The sequence below is a fragment of the Oncorhynchus keta genome, chromosome 11 (genome assembly GCF_023373465.1).
Source record: "Oncorhynchus keta strain PuntledgeMale-10-30-2019 chromosome 11, Oket_V2, whole genome shotgun sequence".
NCBI classification, from domain to species: Eukaryota; Metazoa; Chordata; class Actinopteri; order Salmoniformes; family Salmonidae; genus Oncorhynchus; species Oncorhynchus keta.
In genome coordinates this window covers 48,120,369-48,140,510 of record NC_068431.1, presented here as the reverse complement: position 1 = coordinate 48,140,510, position 20,142 = coordinate 48,120,369, and the positions used below count along the sequence as shown (strand labels likewise).

Genomic DNA, 20,142 nt, shown 5'->3' with positions numbered 1-20,142 from the left:
GTGCTGTGCAAAGATAATACATGCCGAGTGAAGGATGTCTTACATTAGATTTGCATGCATTTTGAGGGCAACCAAGGTTACAGTATTTCCTATTCAGTGTTTCCTTACTAGAAGGTTTAGGTCATACCTGCACACTGTTGGGGTCTCGGATGGAGAAAGATGTTCGCTGGAAATCAGTGCCGTCCACCGTTTTGACGGCGAGAGCGACCGATTCGGTTAAAATCATAGCCTCTTCCTGAACAACCAGCTTCAGGCCCACAGTATCAACAATCCCAATGATCCTGGTAGAAAAATGAACTGTTACTGACGTGCAGCCTAGCAAAGCCATTGCTAAGTTTTCTTTCAGTTTCGAGAAAATGTAGCCACAGTCTCTTTACAGGCTTTGTATAAGTAATCATTTCAGGTACACCTCAACAGGCAGCACAACAGGCAGCTCAACAGGCAGCACTACTGGCAGCACAACAGGCAGCTCAACAGGCAGCTCAACAGGCAGCACTACTGGCAGCACAACAGGCAGCTCAACAGGCAGCACTACTGGCAGCACAACAGGCAGAACAACTGAACAACTGTACATTGTTTAGCTCCAGTCAGCTCACTTGGTGGAGGAGGAGGCCAGGGTGTCAGAGGAGACACCCAGCAGGTTGCTAACGATCGTGACAGAGGTTTTCCCCAGAGCCAGGCTGACATTGGGCCCAGCAAGCAGGGCCTCTAGCTGGGATACCAGCTGGTCCACCTGGGAGGAGTTGAGCTTGGACACGTCGCTTGTCAGATCCAGCAACTGGTTGGCCTGCTCTTCATTACTGGCTTCTGTGGTGTTTTGTGCTGTGGGAAAAGGGATCCATAAAAAACAAGTATGTTCAATGGAAATTAATGTAACAGCAGCAGCTATGACAAGTATAGATCAAAGGTCAGAGTGGGTTAGGATCCCAGTGGTTACCTGCGGTGGTTGTTATCACGGCTGTCTTGGTGGTCTTTGGGGAGGCTGTTGCGGTGTTTACTGGTGGAAGGACGGGTGTTGATGAGTTTGCAGTGGTATTACCCAGGGGAGTTGTGGCAATGGTCCTGGTTGTGGAGGTGTTTAGTGATGGATGAATGGGGTGGATGGTTGTCATTGTGTTGGTTTGTGTTGTGACAATGGTGCTAGGAGCTGATGTTGTAGTATTTGGAGCTGACGTTGTTGTATTAGGAGCTGATGTTGTTGTATTAGGAGCTGATGTTGTTGTATTAGGAGCTGATGTTGTAGTATTTGGAGCTGACGTTGTTGTATTAGGAGCTGATGTTGTTGTATTAGGAGCTGATGTTGTAGTATTTGGAGCTGATGTTGTTGTATTAGGAGCTGATGTTGTAGTATTTGGAGCTGATGTTGTAGTATTTGGAGCTGATGTTGTAGTATTTGGAGCTGATGTTGTTGTATTTGGAGCTGATGTTGTTGTATTAGGAGCTGATGTTGTTGTATTTGGAGCTGATGTTGTTGTATTAGGAGCTGATGTTGTTGTATTAGGAGTTGATGTTGTAGTATTTGGAGCTGCCGATGTAGTATTTGGAGCTGATGTTGTAGTATTTGGAGCTGCTGATGTAGTATTTGGCGCTGTAGAGGTGCTGTTGGGTGGAGGTAATGTTGTGTTCAATGGGAGGGAGGTGGTGTTTTGTTGTAGAGTGGTGTTGGGTGGAGGAGACCGTGTTGTTGTTGCAGGCAAAGTAGTGCTGGCTATTGGGCTGGGTGAAGTGAGAGGAGGTGTGGGGTATCTGTCACACATTTCATTCGGGAGCACGCACACAACTTCTCCTTGTTTGCTAAAAAGAGAAAAGAACCGATAAATGTACATCTTTAGTCCATATCCAGTAATTGATGAAGTGTTACAACTGAAATGTACATATAACAATGTGCAAAGTGCTTACTCTCCGTCATTTACAGTGTTTAACATGATTACAAAATGTAAAACAAGGGTTTTGCCGTATTTGAAGCACACAACACCAGATTGGACTGACCAGACAAATTTGCCACGGCTCTCCTCTACAGTCGTCCAGAACTCCGAGTGGTTGAGGCAGCTCTCCGCCGAGCTGAAGGTCGAATTCAATAGATCTCCACTGGATCCTGGCCAGCTACAAATTCCTGTGTGAGATGTATGGACACAAACAAGCAGCCAGACACATGTTGTATAACGTACATGAACAACGACACGGATGCTCTCTGCCTCCACTTTCCATGGTGGGGCTACTCACCTGCTCGTGTCACCTTTCCGTCATAGTCAATGCCACGCTCATCACTGAACACAGTCATTAATGCAGTGCTGACTACACATATAGGCACTGAATGTCCAAGGCCCACGATAACCCTGCAGCTTTGGAGGCTGGTAAGGAAACAGTAACCGTGTAGTTATTAATAAATATTAAGACCACCATCACTGCACATCGAGGGCAGCTGTCTTGAATGTACTGTAAAGGTTTATGGGCCTTGCAAGGATTTATGGGAACTCACTTTGTCTCCGTGCTAAAGCATTTCACGTAAGCACACTGTGTGAAAAGAACACAGAACAGGTCTTAAGGTCACACACGACGTCACACCAGGAGTGTGTGACAATAAGTTAGCATATGGTTTATTTACAGAGCAACATAACACAATGAGAGTTCATTGTGGTGTTGGGTTATTATCCCCAATGCAAAATTACCTGAAAGATAGTCGATATGATGAGCAGAGGACTAGGGGGACTGTAACAGAGAATTATGTCAGGAAAATATTGAATGTGGTGTGGGAGGTATTGTGCTATAGGTACTGTTGGGGTTCATTAAGGCTGTGATGATCGAATTAGAAAGTGTGCGAATATTTGACGTTAAGCAGAGAGAAAACTGTATTAAAACGAATGAAGAAATGAGGACATACCCTGTCGCTGAGGTGTTGTGACAGGGTGGTGGATGTCTTAGCTGTTTAACCTGGGGAAGGTATGAATGAAGAAGTAATTAATACAGGCTGGTAGGTTTTAAACACACACACATATACACTGAGTGGACAAAACATTAGGGACAGCTGCTCTTTCCATGATAAAAGGTGACCAGGTGAATCCAGGTTAAAGCTATGAGCCCTTATCGATGTCACTTGTTAAATCCACTATGAACATTTGAGCATCTTGGCCATGTTCTGTTATAATCTCCACCCGGCACAGCCAGAAGAGGACTGGCCACCCCTCATAGCTTGGTTCCTCTCTAGGTTTCTTCCTAAATTTGGACCTTTCTAGGGAGTTTTTCCTAACCACCGTGCTTCTACACCTGCAAATCAAATCAAATTTATTTATATAGCCCTTCGTACATCAGCTGATATCTCAAAGTGCTGTACAGAAACCCAGCCTAAAACCTCAAACAGCAAACAATGCAGGTGTAAAAGCACAGTGGCTAGGAAAAACTCCCTAGTAAGGCCAAAACCTAGGAAGAAACCTAGAGAGGAACCGGGCTATGTGGGGTGGCCAGTCCTCTTCTGGCTGTGCCAGGTAGAGATTATAACAGAACATGACCAAGATGTTCAAATGTTCATAAATGACCAGCATGGTTGAATAATAATAAGGCAGAACAGTTGAAACTGGAGCAGCAGCACAGTCAGGTGGACTGGGGACAGCAAGGAGCCATCATGTCAGGTAGTCCTAGGGCACGGTCCTAGGGCTCAGGTCCTCCGAGAGAGAGAAAGAAAGAGAGAATTAGAGAGAGCATATGTGGGGTGGCCAGTCCTCTTCTGGCTGTGCCGGGTGGAGATTATAACAGAACGTGGCCAAGATGTTCAAATGTATTGCTTGCTGTTTGGGGTTTTAGGTTGGGTTTCTGTACAGCACTTTGATATTTCAGCTGATGTAGGGCTATATAAACAAATGTGATTTGGCTTGATTTGTAGGTGTGCCATTCAAAGGGTAAATGTATAAGACAAAGTGCCGTTGAAGGGGGTATGGTAGCAGGTGCCAGGCACACCAGTTTGAGTGTGTCAAGAACTGCAACGCTGTTGGGTTTTTCACTCAAAAATAGTTTCCCGTGTGTGTTTCGTAAGAATGGTCCACAACCTAAAGAATATCCAGCCAACTTGACACAACTGTGGGAAGCATTGGAGTCAACATGAGTCAGCTTCCCTGTGGAACGCTTTCAACATCTTGTAGAATCCATGCCCCAACAAATTGAGGCTGTTCTTGAGGGCAAAATCAGGTGCAACTCAATATTAGGAAAGTGTTCCTAATGTTTTGTACACTCAGTGTATATGCATGCACACAGACAGTGCGCATGCATGCACACACATACACATACATATATATATATATAAATATATATATATATATATATATATATATATATATATATATATATATATATATATATATATATATACACATACAGGTAACTGCTAAAATAAAGGAAATAGCATCATAGTGTCTTAATAGGGCGTTGGGCCACCACGAGCCAGCACAGCTTCAATGTACCTTGGTATAGATTCCACAAGTGTCTGGAACTATATTGGAGGGATGTGACCCCATTCTTCCAACAAGAAATTATATAATTTGGTGTTTTGTTGATGGTGGTGGAAAACACTGTCTCAGGCACCGCTCCAGAATCTCCCATAAGTGTTCCGTTGGGTTGAGATCTGGTGACAGATGGCTATGGCATATGGTTTACATCATTTTCATGCTCGACAAAGATTCAGTGACCACTCGTGCCCTGTGAATGGTGACAACGTCATCCTATGGGGGCATGGCCATGGTAGCCAAAATAATGGCCTGCCCAGCATTTTTATACATCACCCTAAGCATGATGGGTTGTTGATTCCTTAATTAACTCAGGAACCACACCCGTGTGGCAGCACCCACAGGCGTTTCCATTATTTGGGCAGTTACCTGTATATGCATATCTGATACTAGCTCACCAGAGAGAAGATGTTTGAAATGTGCAGAGCAGAATCTGTGATCTGTACGTCCAAGGTGTAGCGTGCAGCTAAAGAGAGAGGGAGGGAGAGAGAGTTATCATATGGTGGGTGATGAAAACGTGGGTCCATCGCAGTAGCAGCGAACTCATCAGTTGATTTTTTTTTCTATTTCACTTACCTGTACCATCGCAATAAGCGAAGCAGTTGCAGAAAATCTTCGCCTCTGAAAAGCAGGAATACGGTGCTTATCAAGATACAGACACTTGTGTGTTTTAAAAACCCACTGAAGGTTGAAACGGCAAGGGAATGTGGATAATGAGTATTATCACATGGGTAAGTAAAACCGTTTATACCGATGGGGGGTTTAGGGGGCTTGCCGTCGTCCATTTGGGTTTGATTCCTAAGAGGAACATAAACAGTCCCGCAATGTCCACTGTAAGATAAAAACATGTTCGTATGAGTAGATGGATACCCTAATTATTCTATAGAAATTCTGCAAACACAGAAACAACAGCATTGCATGTACTTGTCCAGCTTACCATGAGATATTAACAGGCCCTGGAAATTGACAAGTGTTTGGGAGAGGGAGGGTCCCATTGAGGGAGCCATTGCACTTCGCAGGACCGACTGGAGGCAGTTGGCCTGCGCAATGAGACAGACCCTTACCTACAATCAACAAGCAACAGACATTTACATTTCTGTGAGAGATTTCAGATTTACATTTAGGTCAGTGTCACTCACCCACTCTGTTTCCCACAATATCGGCTCGTATGGGGCTGTTCTCCGCAGCCAACCAAATGGCCCGCTGAACACAGCAGGGAAATGTGGGCTTCCTCAGCTTCAGCAGCACAGTACAGTTAGTCCTCCTGGAGGAATAGGGGGGCAGTATTAAGACGTGGAGCGAGACAGAGGATGCTGACCCGAGGTATTGAAATTAGTATTTCAACTAACCTGATCCTCGTTTTATTGACGCACGTCACTTCAATGTCCTGTAAAGATACGAGTTTTGATTCAACTCACAAGCTTTCACAGAAAAAGAAAAAGTACACCCTTAGGTTCACATGCACATTAAGGCAGGTTGGTCTGGTGAGAGATGGAGTCTTACGTGAAACAGGCTGGCGGCAGTCATATTTCCACCTTTGTGCTCTTTACTGCAGAACAGACAATTAATGAATATATATATATATATACTTTATATTGATATTAATGAACAATAATGACATGTGACTGAGTACTTTACCTAGTGGTGGCAGACATGGTACAGCTGGGAGAATGAGTTGTCGTGCTGTAGTTGTGTGATGGTGTAGTCATGCCATGGTTGTGTGAAGGAGTAGTAATACTGTGATTGTAAAGCACGGTTGTCATGTTTGTTGTCAAGGCCGTCATGCTGAAGTCGCGCGAGGGGGTCGAGCTGTAGTTCAGCGTTTGTGCTGTCGTGGTGAAGTTCTGGGATGGTGTTGCTGCGGTGAAGTTGTATGGCCGTGTGGTCATGTTGTAGGGGGTGGGATATGCTGGACTGACTGAGGTGGTTCGCAGTGTGTCTGTCGAGTTTGTGCCATTTGATTGTTCCGGTTGGTAGGGCTCGCAGGTGTCCAAGTGAGTATGAAATAGATCCCACAACTGAAAAAGGAAAACGGTGCTGTCACTTTTGACGTATTACTAAGCAAATGTACAGTTTCAACACAATTCATCACACATCAGTCAGTCAAGAATCATTCACAAGCCTACCCAGTCACTGATGTCCGTTTCACTCTTCAGGTCTCCAGTCACGTCCACCGCAAGGACCATCCAGTAGTAAACAGCTGTAAGACATACACATTAAATTACATTATAGCACATGTCAAATTCATATTATACACTGAATATCAATGCAACATGCAAGAATTTCAAATATTTTTGTGAGTAACAGTTCATGTAAGGAAATCAGTCAATTGAAAGGAATGAATTAGGCCCTAATCTATGGATTTACAGATATGCATCTGTTAGTCACAGATACCTTTAAAAAAGTAGGGGTGAGGATCAGAAAATCAGTATCTGGTGTGACCACCATTTGCCTCATGCAGCGTGACACATCTCCTTCGCATAGAGTTGATCAGGCTGTTGAATGTGGCCTGTGGAATGTTGTCCCACTCCTCTTCAATGGCTGTGCGAACTTGCTGGAACTGGAACACGCTGTCGTACACGTTGATCCAGAGCATCCCAAACATGCTCAATGGGTGACATGTCTGGTGAGTATGCAGGCCATGGAAGAACTGGGACATTTTCAGCTTCCAGGAACTGTGTACAGATCCTTGCGACATGGGGCCGTGCATTATCATGCTGAAACATGAGGTGATGGTGGTGGATGAATGGCACGACAATGGGCCTCACGATATTGTCACGGTATCTCTGTGAGTTAAAATTGCCATCGATAAAATGCAACTGTGTTCGTTGTCTGTAGCTTATGTCTGCCCATACCATAACCCCACCGCCACCATAGGACACTCTGTTCACAACGTTGACATCAGCAAACCGCTCACCCACACGATGCCATACAAGCTGTCTGCCATCTACCCATTACAGTTGAAACCAGGACTTATCCGCGAAGAGCACATTTCTCCAGCACAAGGTGCACCTGTGTAATGATCATGCTGTTCAATCCGCTTCATGATATGCCACACCTGTCAGGTGGATGGATTATGTTGGCAAAGGAGAAATGTTCACTAACTGGGATATAAACAAATTTGTGCAAACAATTGTAGAGAAATAAGCTTTTTGTACGTATGGCACATTTTCGGGATCTTTTATTACAGCTCATGAAATATGGGACCAACACTTTACATGTTGTGTTTATGTCATGTCTGCCCCCCTGTATTTGTCAGTTCCCCAGCTCTGTTCCCCACTGCTGCATTGATTGTTTTTGTCTGTGTTTCTCGTTTGCTGACGCTGTTCCTGTCTCGATTGTATAATCAATCAATCAAACTTGATTTATATAGCACATTTCTTACAAAAACAAATACAAAGAATAAAACACTTTTCTAGACAAATAAAACATTTAGATAGACAATAATAAAATGAAGAGATAAATTAAAACATTTAAAAAGAGTAAAATAACAGTGGACATGGGAGACTATTGCAGCAATATCATATATTCATATTATAAGTATGATTCATTGAACTTACACTGATTGGCACAGAGCTGTGAGAAGTTGCAATGCACCTTTGCTGGCTCTGAAATAGAGGTGGGAGAGGAGATAGGTGAGGATCAGTGCATAACCATGATGCAACATTTACAGTGCCTTCAGAAAGCATTCACAGCCATTTACTTTTCCCCCCCAAAAATGGTTACGGCCTGAATTTTAAATGGATTAAATTGACATTTTTGTCACTGGCCTACACACAATACCCCATAATGTCAAAGTGAAATTATGTTTTTGTTTTTTAAACGTTTTTACAACTTAATTAAAAATGTAAAGCTGAAATGTCTTGAGTCAATAAGTATTCAACCCCTTTGTTATGGCAAGACCAAATAAGTTCAGTAGTAAAAATGTGCTTAACCAGTCACATAATAAGTTGCATGGACTCTCTCTGTGTGTAATAATAATGTTAACAATATTTTTTTAATTAATACCTTATCTCTGTACCCTACACATACAATTATATGTAAGGTCCCTCAGTCGAGCGGTGAATTTCAAACACAAATTCAACCACAAAGACCAGGGAGGTTTTCCAATGCAAGTAGCTTAAAATCTATGGTGGTGAAACGGACAGCACTCTCCAAGGTGCTGATTCATTCAAAGCATTTTAGACTTTACTGCAGTATGCCCACATACTTCAGTATATTGCTCCCAGAAAGACTAAACAACTTCTTTGCTCACTTTGAGGACAATACAGTGCCACTGACACGGCCTGCTACCAAAACCTGCGGACTCTCCTTCACTGCAGCCGACGTGAGTAAAACATTTAAACGTTTTAACCCTCGCAAGGCTGCAGGCCCAGATGGCATCCCCAGCCGTGTTCTCAGAGCATGCGCAGACCAGCTGGCTGACGTGTTTACGGACATATTCAATCAAGCCTTATCCCAGTCTGCTGTTCCCACATGCTTCAAGAGGGCCACCATTGTTCTTGTTCCCAAGAAAGCTAAGGTAACTGAGCAAAACGACTACCGCCCTGTAGCACTCACTTCCGTCATCATGAAGTGCTTTGAGAGACTAGTCAAGGATCATATCACCTCCACCCTACCTGACACTCTAGACCCACTCCAATTTGCTTACCGCCCAAATAGGTCCACAGGCGACGCAATCGTAATCACACTGCACCCTGCCCTAACCCATCTGAACAAGAGGAATACCTATGTGAGAATGCTGTTCATCGACTACAGCTCAGCATTTAACACCATAGTACCCTCCATACTCGTCATCAAGCGTAAGACCCTGGGTCTCGACCCTTCCCTGTGCAACTGGGTACTGGACTTCCTGACGGGCCGCCCCCAGGTGGTGAGGGTAGGTAACAACATCTCCACCCCGCTGATCCTCAACACTGGGGCCCCACAAGGGTGCGTTCTGAGCCCTCTCCTGTACTCCCTGTTCACCAACGACTGCGTGGCCATGCACACCTCCAACTGAATCATCAAGTTCGCAGACAACACTAGAGTGGTAGGCTTGATTACCAACAACAACAAGATGGCCTACAGGGAGGAGGTGAGGGCCCTTGGAGTGTGGTGTCAGGAAAATAACCTCACACTCAACGTCAACAAAACAAAGGAGATGATCGTGGAGTTCAGGAAACAGCAGAGGGAGCCCCCCCTATCCACATCGACGGGACAGTAGTGGGGAGGGTAGTAAGTTTTAAGTTCCTCGGCATACACATCACGGACAAACTGAATTGGTCCACCCACACAGACAGCGTGGTGATGTGTATGTGACAAATAACATTTGATTTGATTTGATTGCTTTGGGGCTTACACAAGTTCAAATTTATTATAGCCTCATTTTCTAGACAACAACGTAGCAGTAGAACACATATCACAATATCAGAACACGATTCACAATCATTCTCTGGACTTTTGAACTTAAAAAATGTAATCAAACTCAGTTGTTTTTTCTTATACATTTTTTATTTGGCTTTCCCCCTTTTCAAATTCAGTAGGGAGATGACTAAACTAGGCTACATGGCATGATTACGTAGGGACCTCTTCACACTCTCACTCTCTCCACTACCAAGACCAAGACCTGTGTCAAGATCTTACCTCCCCATAACCTATATGTACAAAGAGAGCAGGTCTGGAATTGTGGCAGGATAGGATGATTACGCAGAAGGATCGAGGAGGCTACTTCATTTAACACTGATCGCTTTTATTAAGAATAAACAGCGAAACAATGAATAAATCTAAATAAAGGAAGGGGCGATAGTTTTTATTTATTTAACTAGGTAAGCCAGTTAAGAACAAATTCTTATTTATAATGACAGCCTGCCAGGGAACAGTGGGTACCTGCCTTGTTCGGGGGCAGAACAGATTTTCACCTTGTAAGCTCAGGGATTCGATCCAGCAACCTTTCGGTTACTGGCCCAACGCTCTAACCACTAGGCTACCTGTCGCTCCAAGAGGTACCGGGTCCGGGAAAATAGGTGCCGGAACAAACAAAAGTCAAATCTGAGATGTGCCGGATCCTGTTATGGCAGGATCCGGCTCAAATTAAACACAGTCAACAACCAATTTGACAGGGCTTGAATAATTCTGAAAAGAATAATGGGCAAGTGTTGCGCAATCCAAGTGTCTAAAGCTCTTATAGGCTCACAGCTGTAATCACTGCCAAAGGTAGTATTGACTCAGGGGTTTGAATATTTATGTAAATGTGACATTTCTGTATTTCATTTTGAATATATTTTCAAATATGTCTAAAAACATGTTTTCACTGTCATTACAGGTATTGTGTGTAGATATGGGTTAGAAAACCCCCCAAATTGAATCCATTTTGAATTCAGGCTGTAACACAACAACATGTGGAAGAATTCAAAAGGTGTGAATACTTTCTGAAAGCACTGTATAGCTCCACACAAACACCTCTGTTATACGAAGACATCATCTGACATAAATCATATGATTACTCATTGTGATTACACCCCTCCACCATTACTCAGGCTGTTGACTTACCTGTAGTGACGTTAGAGGTGACTGTTGTTGGTAAAGGCGTGGAGTGTCCCGGAAATGTGTCATTTTTCGAGGTAACTGAAATGAAGACCCATGAGCCGATTAGCTTGCCGAGTCTGTACAATACAGCGCGTGGTGGAGCTGAAAGATCCGATTTTAACATAGGCTACTGTAATAAGAATGATCTAACTTACTGTTAGCGGTGGACAACATGATGGGTGAGGTTGAGTGCAGCGTAGAGGTAGTCGATGGAGATGGCACAGTGGACGCCATTGGTCCACTAGTCATGTTGGATGAGGCAGTGTGCAGTGGTGATGGGTGAGGGGTTGTATGTGATGTGGGGGGTGGGGTGGTGGATGCATTTGGTGCTGCTGCATTCGACATGGGCACCACGACTGTTGATGTGTTTAGAGTGTTAGATGAAGGAATGTAAGTGGTGGTTAATGTAGCTGTGGATGGTATGGTTGATGGAGCTGCAGGTGTCGTGGTTGTGGCTGATGTGGTTGGATAGGGTGCAGTTGCTGTGTTAGTATGTGACATGGTTGATGCTACAGTACTTTGGGTGGTAGATGTTGTAGTAGATGTGGTTGTTGTAGCTGACACGGTTGTGGTTGGTGTGGATGTAGTTGGTGTAGTTGTTGTGGTTGAAGTAATTGTTGTGGTTGTATTTGGTGTAGAAAGTGCGGTAGTTTTAGTTGATATGGTAGTATTTGGTGTAGGTGGTGTGGTTGTTGTTTTAAGCTGTGCATTTGATGGCGCTGAGGACAAAGATGGCGGGGCAGATAGGGAAGAGGCTGCAGAGAAAGAGAGAGAGAGTGACAGAGAGAGAGAGAGACAGAGAGAGAGAGAGAGAGAGAGAGAGAGAGAGAGAGAGAGAGAGAGAGAGAGAGAGATAGATGTAAGGAATGCAGTTTGGAAACCTACCAAAAAACAATTAGGCAACAACAAATTCAATCCCTTTTAGACAATTTCCTGGGTAAAACATTCCACTGTAATAGTGAAGGTGTAAACTTGGCAGTAGAAAATCTTAACAGTATATTTGACCTCTCAGCGTCCCTATCAAATCTAAAAATCTCAAATAGAAAACCGAAGAAAATTAACAATAATGACAAATGGTTTGATGAAGAATGCAAAAATCTAAGAAAGAAATTGAGAAACCTGTCCAACCAAAAACATAGAGACCCGGAAAACCTGAGTATACGCCTTCACTAAAACAATCACTAATCACTAAAACAATACAGAAATACACTACGGAAAAAGAAGGAACAGCATGTCAGAAATTAGCTCAATGTAATTGAAGAATCCATAGACGCTAACCACTTCTGGGAAAATTGGAAAACACTAAACAAACAACAACACGAAGAATTATCTATCCAAAATGGAGATGTATGGGTAAACCACTTCCCCAATCCTTTTGGCTCTATAACAAAGAATAAAGAGCAAAAACATATACATGATCAAATACAGATCTTAGAATCAACTATTAAAGACTACCAGAACCCACTGGATTCTCCAATTACATTGAATGAGTTACAGGACAAAATAAAAACCCTCCAACCCAAAAAGGCCTGTGGTGTTGATGGTATCCTCAATGAAATGATCAAATATACAGACAACAAATTCCAATTGGCTATACTAAAACTCTTTAACATCATCCTTAGCTCTGGCATCTTCCCCAATATTTGGAACCAAGGACTGATCAGCCCAATCCACAAAAGTGGAGACAAATTTGACCCCAATAACTACCGTGGAATATGCGTCAACAGTAACCTTGGGAAAATCCTCTGCATTATCATTAACAGCAGACTCGTACATTTCCTCAATGAAAACAATGTACTGAGCAAATGTCAAATTGGCTTTTTACCAAATTACCGTACAACAGACCATGTATTCACCCTGTACACCCTAATTGACAACCAAACAAACCAAAACAAAGGCAAAGTCTTCTCATGCTTTATTGATTTCAAAAAAGCCTTCGACTCAATTTGGCATGAGGGTCTGCTATACAAACTGATGGAAAGTGGTGTTGGTGGTAAAACATACGACATTATAAAATCCATGTACACAAACAACAAGTGTGCGGTTAAAATTGGCAAAAAACACACACATTTCTTCACACAGGGTCGTGGGGTTAGACAGGGATGCAGCTTAAGCCCCACCCTCTTCAACATATATATCAACGAATTGGCGCGGGCACTAGAAAAGTCTGCAGCACCCGGCCTCACCCTACTAGAATCCGAAGTCAAATGTCTGCTGTTTGCTGATGATCTGGTGCTTCTGTCACCAACCAAGGAGGGCCTACAGCAGCACCTAGATCTTATGCACAGATTCTGTCAGACCTGGGCCCTAACAGTAAATCTCAGTAAGACCAAAATAATGGTGTTCCAAAAAAGGTCCAGTCACCAGGACCACAAATACAAATTCCATCTAGACACTGTTGCCCTAGAGCACACAAAAAACTATACATACCTTGGCCTAAACATCAGCGCCACAGGTAACTTCCACAAAGCTGTGAACGATCTGAGAGACAAGGCAAGAAGGGCATTCTATGCCATCAAAAGGAACATAAATTTCAACATACCAATTAGGATTTGGCTAAAAATACTTGAATCAGTCATAGAGCCCATTGCCCTTTATGGTTGTGAGGTCTGGGGTCCGCTCACCAACCAAGACTTCACAAAATGGGACAAACACCAAATTGAGACTCTGCACGCAGAATTCTGCAAAAATATCCTCAGTGTACAACGTAGAACACCAAATAATGCATGCAGAGCAGAATTAGGCTGATACCCACTAATTATCAAAATCCAGAAAAGAGACGTTAAATTCTATAACCACTTAAAAGGAAGTGATTCCCAAACCTTCCACAACAAAGCCATCACCTACAGAGAAATGAACCTGGAGAAGAGTCCCCTAAGCAAGCTGGTCCTGGGGCTCTGTTCACAAACACAAACACACCCTACAGAGCCACAGGACAGCAGCACAATTAGACCCAACCAAATCATGAGAAAACAAAAAGATAATTACTTGACACATTGGAAAGAATTAACAAAAAAACAGAGCAAACTAGAATGCTATTTGGCCCTAAACAGAGAGTACACAGCGGCAGAATACCTGACCACTGTGACTGACCCAAAATTAAGGAAAGCTTTGACTATGTACAGACTCAGTGAACATAGCCTTGCTATTAAGAAAGGCCGCCGTAGGCAGACATGGCTCTCAAGAGAAGACAAGCTATGTGCTCACTGCCCACAAAATGAGGTGGAAACTGAGCTGCACTTCCTAACCTCCTGCCCAATGTACGACCATATTAGAGAGACATATTTCCCTCAGATTACACAGATCCACAAAGAATTCGAAAACAAATCCAATTTTGATAAACTCCCATATCTACAGGGTGAAATTCCACAGTGTGCCATCACAGCAGCAAGATTTGTGACCTGTTGCCACTTTGTGTAAACGAATGTCCTGATAACAGAAACAGATCATTCAACATCTCTCAGCATGAAACCTAATGACAACATAAGAAACTACGCCGCTAGGAGAGGGACTTCTTGGACCTGGATGCCAAATCATTCAGGAGATAAAGGTGCTGAAAGTTGACCCATTTTGTATACCCCACCATACCATGAGACATCCATGTCTTCATCACTGGAAAAGATAAACGGTTGAGATTGATACAATTTAAAAACTAACAAACAGGGTTGTCAAACAATTACAATGTTTGTAAAAAAAAAAACGTTTTTTTAATGTATTTAAAAAAAATCTTTAAAATAAATTACCTAAAAACTTGTAAACGTAGATTTAAAAAAAATATTGCATAGGTTGTAGCTTAGACCGAACTTGACATGATCTGAGATTTTTGTGTTGTGCCAACCATCAGTTGAGCCACAACATGTTCTTGAATACAGGGTGGGTGTTATGTTTTGGCTGATAAATGTACTAAAATGGGAATACAATTGAAATGTAAACTTACAAATGGTACCACAATGATGGTTGGAGGTACACACATCAGAGAATGTTGACTTGAATGTGAATATCTGTTGTTTTAAATTATACTGTCAATCCTCCATAGGCAACCTATTGAAACCATATAAATATAGCTAATAAAATAGACATGACCATTGAAGTCATCTTGGTGTTCGTAATTAGAAGTTAAAATGTCAATTCAATTCAAATGTCAATGGTGTACGAGCTAAATTGCAGTGGTCTGAAGGGATATGAATTCTATTCTTGATTTTTGAAATGACACCCCCGTATTCAAGAGCATATTGTTGCTCAACCAATGGCGGGCACAATGGAAAAATCTCAGATTATGTGAAATAGGGTTTAAACTACAACATAAGCAATTTTTTTTTTTAAATCGGAGTTTGCGTAGTTTTTGATCAAATAAATTATAAAATAGTTAAACACTGTTATATCAAACTTAACCGTTGATCTTTTCCAGTGATGGATGTCTCATGGTATGATGGTGTATGCAAAATGGGTCAACTTCAGGTCCAAAAAGTCACTTTCTGTCCACTTTTTCAATGGGCAGAGACATATTTGGAAACTTTTGTTTAAATCAAAACGGGATGCTGTCAAAAAGTGATTGAATTCTAACGGATTTACCCTATAATAAGACCTCACCTATGGCTGCATGAAGAAGAAGGACTAGGAAGGATACCCGGAGGAGCCTTGGATGTGTCCTAGTTCCCATGTGCAGGAGATCTGTGGATCTGGTCATCTTTCTGTAAAACGACAGATCACAGGATCAATGTTAACGACTCATAAATCAAGCGTGTAATACAGAGGCTTCATTGTTAAAGAAACTCTGTGTTAAACTCTGATGAGACGATCCTTTACCACATATGAAAGAAAATACATTGAATTTGATCACACTACTTTGACTGCACTACTGAGATAGTGGTGGTGTGGTGAAACCAAACTGATTGATATGATGTGCTGACAACGAACTGGGGCTGTGGAGCTGAGTGGTGATCTGAGAGCCGAAGACCGAGAGAGGCATTGCACCTTTGTGCCTTTCACCATATTGCTTGCAGTGCCTTCCCAACCTCTTAAGGATCTGCCCTTTTTTTAAATTTTTGCCTAAAATTACATACCCAAATCTAACTGCCTGTAGCTCAGGACCTGAAGCAAGGATATGCATATTCTTGATACCATTTGAAAGGAAACACTTTGACATTTGTGAAAATGTTAACTTATTATAGGAGAATATAACATATTAGATCTGGTAAAAGATAATACAAAGAAAAAAAACATATTTTTTTATACCATCTTTGAAATGCAAGAGAAAGGCCAAACTGTATTATTCCAGCCCAGGCGCAATTTAGATTTTGCCCACTAGATGGCAGCAGTGTATGTGCAACGTTTTAGACTGATCCAATGAACCATTGCATTTCTGTTCAAAATTGTGTTGACTGCCCAAATGTGCCTAATTGATTTATTAATACATGTTCAAGTTCATAACTATGCACTCTCCTCAAACAATAGCATGGTATTCTTTCACTGTAATAGCTACTGTAACTTGGACAGTGCAGGTAGATTGACAAGAATTTAAGCTTTCTAACAATATTAGATATGTCTATGTCCTGGAAAATGTTTTTGTTACTTACCTCATGCTAATCAAATTAGCCTACTTTAGCTCAACCTTCCCATGGGGGACCCACCAATCCTATCTTGTTGCAGTGCCGTAGAATAATTCTGTGTGCAGTGGGGTGAGATTTGTAGTGCCTTTTACCATATTGTTGCAGTGCCATATCAGAATATTTCAGTGTGCAGTGTGTTGCAGTGTAACTTCTGCATGCCCGCTTACTGAGGGAGGGTAACCTACCTGAGGGGAGGCTATTGTGTCGACACAGTCTGGGGAAATCGTACAGTCTGCTGTGGGAGGTCAGAAAATGCGATCCAATCCATGTTAACCCACTGAATTTAAAATAAAACTTACCTTGAGCATACTTAATATCAGTCCTGGTTTTCTGTGTTGGGGTTTTGTGTTGGAGAACATTAAATATTGTGTTGGAGTAAAAAGGGGTTCACACTAAACTATGACACCTCTTTAAGTGCTGTTGTCATCAGAATTTCTCCAAGAGCACTTCTCTTGCACAGGAGGCTATGGATCAGCTAGGAGATGGAGCACAGGGGCCAGAAGGCTCTAGTCCTTCAGGGGCAGGCCCACTACCTCAGTTTTCTCCTGTAGCAATGCCTTGGTTCATGTGTTCACCCTGGGTTCCCAAAGGTTCTTCTGAGGGTAATGGAGTTAGATTTTGGGAGTGGGAGGCACAAATCGAAGCCATATTGAGTTCGCAAGGACTGGCAGGATAGCAGCACGTTGATTTCATCATGGGGGCTCTAGATGGCAGTGCAAAGACAAACCATGTTTCGTCAAGCCCAGAGGATCTCACCTTCTTCGTGGGCTGCATTATAGGACCGGTTTGGCAGCCTCACCCCTACAATCACTCTCATGTGCCGCTTCTTTGACTGTAACCAGAGGGGAGATGAGCCTACGGGAGACTACCTCCTGCACACACGGGAGCTGTTTAGCCGATGGCTCCAATCAGAACCGGACGGCTCTGCCAAGGATGAAACAACTCTTCGGAACCAATTTGTTAAAGGTCTAATGGAGGGCCCTCTGTAACAGGAGCTCCAAAGGTATGCGCGGCAACAGTAAGGGATGGCATTCACTCAGGTTAGTCAGGAGTCTGAGTCGCTGGCCACAGAGATGGCGGAAAAGGACTGCCAGGTTTGCCGTACTGTTCCCCCTACAGGTGGCGCACCATGCTGCTGTGACCAATGCAGACTAGGAGCAATGGAAGGAGAACATGCGTGCTGACGTACTGCAGAAGATGAAGGAGCAGCTGAGCACCCTGGCAGAGACCCTAGTGAGAGAAATCAGACATCAGAAAACGAATTCAGCTGCACCGCCACGGCCGAGGGAGGAGCCAAGGGAGCATGTACAGACGGGCAACATGTTCCTTTCTCTAATGGAAGGAGAGCCCCATTCCAGTGGGACAGGCAGGGCAGACCCATCTGTTTGGAGTGTGGACAGCCTGGCCACATCCAATGTTTCTGCTCCACCCAGAGAGATGAACAGGTCCTTTATAACAGGAATCCCCCGTCCGCTGTAAGGCGAGCGGTCAGTGCTGCAGACACTGTTGGGAAATAAGTCTGCTGGGAAATAAGTCTGCTGGGAAAGAAGTCTGCTGGGAAACTGCCCTCATGTGGAAGTGGAGGTAAGCAGAATAAAAAATACCATATACAGTGTCTTGCGAAAGTATTCGGCCCCCTTGAACTTTGCGACCTTTTGCCACATTTCAGGCTTCAAACATAAAGATATAAAACTGTATTTTTTGTGAAGAATTTGTGAAGAATCAACAACAAGTGGGACACAATCATGAAGTGGAACAACATTTATTGGATATTTCAAACTTTTTTAACAAATCAAAAACTGAATAATTGGCCGTGCAAAATTATTCAGCCCCTTTACTTTCAGTGCAGCAAACTCTCTCCAGAAGTTCAGTGAGGATCTCTGAATGATCCAATGTTGACCGAAATGACTAATGATGATAAATACAATCCACACAGCACTGTGCAAGCGATAATATTGAAATGGAAGGAGTATCAGACCACTGAAAATCTACCAAGACCTGGCCGTCCCTCTAAACTTTCAGCTCATACAAGGAGAAGACTGATCAGAGATGCAGCCAAGAGGCCCATGATCACTCTGGATGAACTGCAGAGATCTACAGCTGAGGTGGGAGACTCTGTCCATAGGACAACAATCAGTCGTATATTGCACAAATCTGGCCTTTATGGAAGAGTGGCAAGAAGAAAGCCATTTCTTAAAGATATCCATAAAAAGTGTTGTTTAAAGTTTGCCACAAGCCACCTGGGAGACACACAAACATGTGGAAGAAGGTGCTCTGGTCAGATGAAACCAAAATTGAACTTTTTGGCAACAATACAAAACGTTATGTTTGGCATAAAAGCAAGACAGCTCATCACCCTGAACACACCATCCCCACTGTCAAACATGGTGGTGGCAGCATCATGGTTTGGGCCTATTTTTTCTTCAGCAGGGACAGGGAAGATGGTTAAAATTGATGGGAAGATGGATGGAGCCAAATACAGGACCATTCTGGAAGAAAACCTGATGGAGTCTGCAAAAGACCTGAGACTGGGACAGAGATTTGTCTTCCAACAAGACAATGATCCAAAACATAAAGCAAAATCTACAATGGAATGGTTCAAAAATAAACATATCCAGGTGTTAGAATGGCCAAGTCAAAGTCCAGACCTGAATCCAATCGAGAATCTGTGGAAAGAACTGAAAACTGCTGTTCACAAATGCTCTCCATCCAACCTCACTGAGCTCGAGCTGTTTTGCAAGGAGGAATGGGAAAAAAATTCAGTCTCTCGATGTGCAAAACTGATAGAGACATACCCCAAGCGACTTACAGCTGTAATCGCAGCAAAAGGTGGCGCTACAAAGTATTAACTTAAGGGGGCTGAATAATTTTGCACGCCCAATTTTTCAGTTTTTGATTTGTTAAAAACGTTTGAAATATCCAATAAATGTCGTTCCACTTCATGATTGTGTCCCACTTGTTGTTGATTCTTCACAAAAAAATACAGTTTTATATCTTTATGTTTGAAGCCTGAAATGTGGCAAAAGGTCGCAAAGTTCAAAGGGGCCGAATACTTTCGCAAGGCACTGTATGTTGGATACAGGGTCCCAAGTAACAATGTTCAGTCTCAGTTTTTTTCAGAAGTGGCTTGGCCATCTCTCCATGCAAGATTTGTCAGACCTCCGCTGGCTCATGTTGAAGGCAGTCAATGGCCTACACATCCCTTATGTCAGCTATGCGGTCAATTATTTTGTTGTGGGAAGAGTGCAAGTTCCAGCCAAGGGGGTTATGATTGTCAAGGATGACTGTCTTGGGGGTAGACTAAGGGATCCTTGGGATGAATGTTATAGCCCAATACTGGAAGGAGTTGTTCCAAGGAGTCTCCCAGGGCGTCACTGGGTTCAACACCACATTGGGGGCAGTTGCCAGGAAAGAGTGTCAGAATGCTTTTGCTGTCTGCAGACGAGTCATGCATACGGGTCATGCAGACCGTT

At 43.0% G+C, this 20,142-nt stretch overlaps 1 protein-coding gene across 3 annotated transcripts in view; it reads right to left on the bottom strand.

The window, feature by feature from the left end:
• The window catches only part of LOC118390430 (mucin-5AC-like), a 31,602-nt gene that overhangs the window by 6,645 nt on the left and 4,815 nt on the right, over positions 1-20,142 (bottom strand). For 2 of the 3 annotated variants that reach the window (XR_008060620.1, XM_035780990.2), the window contains exons 2-22: positions 15,651-15,751; positions 11,216-11,815; positions 11,025-11,099; positions 8,054-8,101; positions 6,620-6,693; positions 6,132-6,511; positions 5,997-6,042; positions 5,843-5,880; positions 5,633-5,757; positions 5,431-5,557; positions 5,245-5,324; positions 5,070-5,114; positions 4,892-4,959; positions 2,882-2,931; positions 2,670-2,709; positions 2,480-2,514; positions 2,224-2,351; positions 1,990-2,113; positions 938-1,794; positions 597-822; positions 128-281 (exon numbers count right to left, since the gene is read on the bottom strand). Coding sequence is in view for 2 of the 3 variants with exons in the window: in XM_035780990.2 (XP_035636883.2) it covers positions 128-281; positions 597-822; positions 938-1,794; positions 1,990-2,113; positions 2,224-2,351; positions 2,480-2,514; positions 2,670-2,709; positions 2,882-2,931; positions 4,892-4,959; positions 5,070-5,114; positions 5,245-5,324; positions 5,431-5,557; positions 5,633-5,757; positions 5,843-5,880; positions 5,997-6,042; positions 6,132-6,511; positions 6,620-6,693; positions 8,054-8,101; positions 11,025-11,099; positions 11,216-11,815; positions 15,651-15,751 (3,421 nt within the window). In the remaining variant the exon portion in view is untranslated. The remainder of the gene's footprint in view (positions 1-127; positions 282-596; positions 823-937; positions 1,795-1,989; positions 2,114-2,223; positions 2,352-2,479; positions 2,515-2,669; positions 2,710-2,881; positions 2,932-4,891; positions 4,960-5,069; positions 5,115-5,244; positions 5,325-5,430; positions 5,558-5,632; positions 5,758-5,842; positions 5,881-5,996; positions 6,043-6,131; positions 6,512-6,619; positions 6,694-8,053; positions 8,102-11,024; positions 11,100-11,215; positions 11,816-15,650; positions 15,752-20,142) is intronic. The other variant, XM_035780991.2, reaches the window with a different exon arrangement.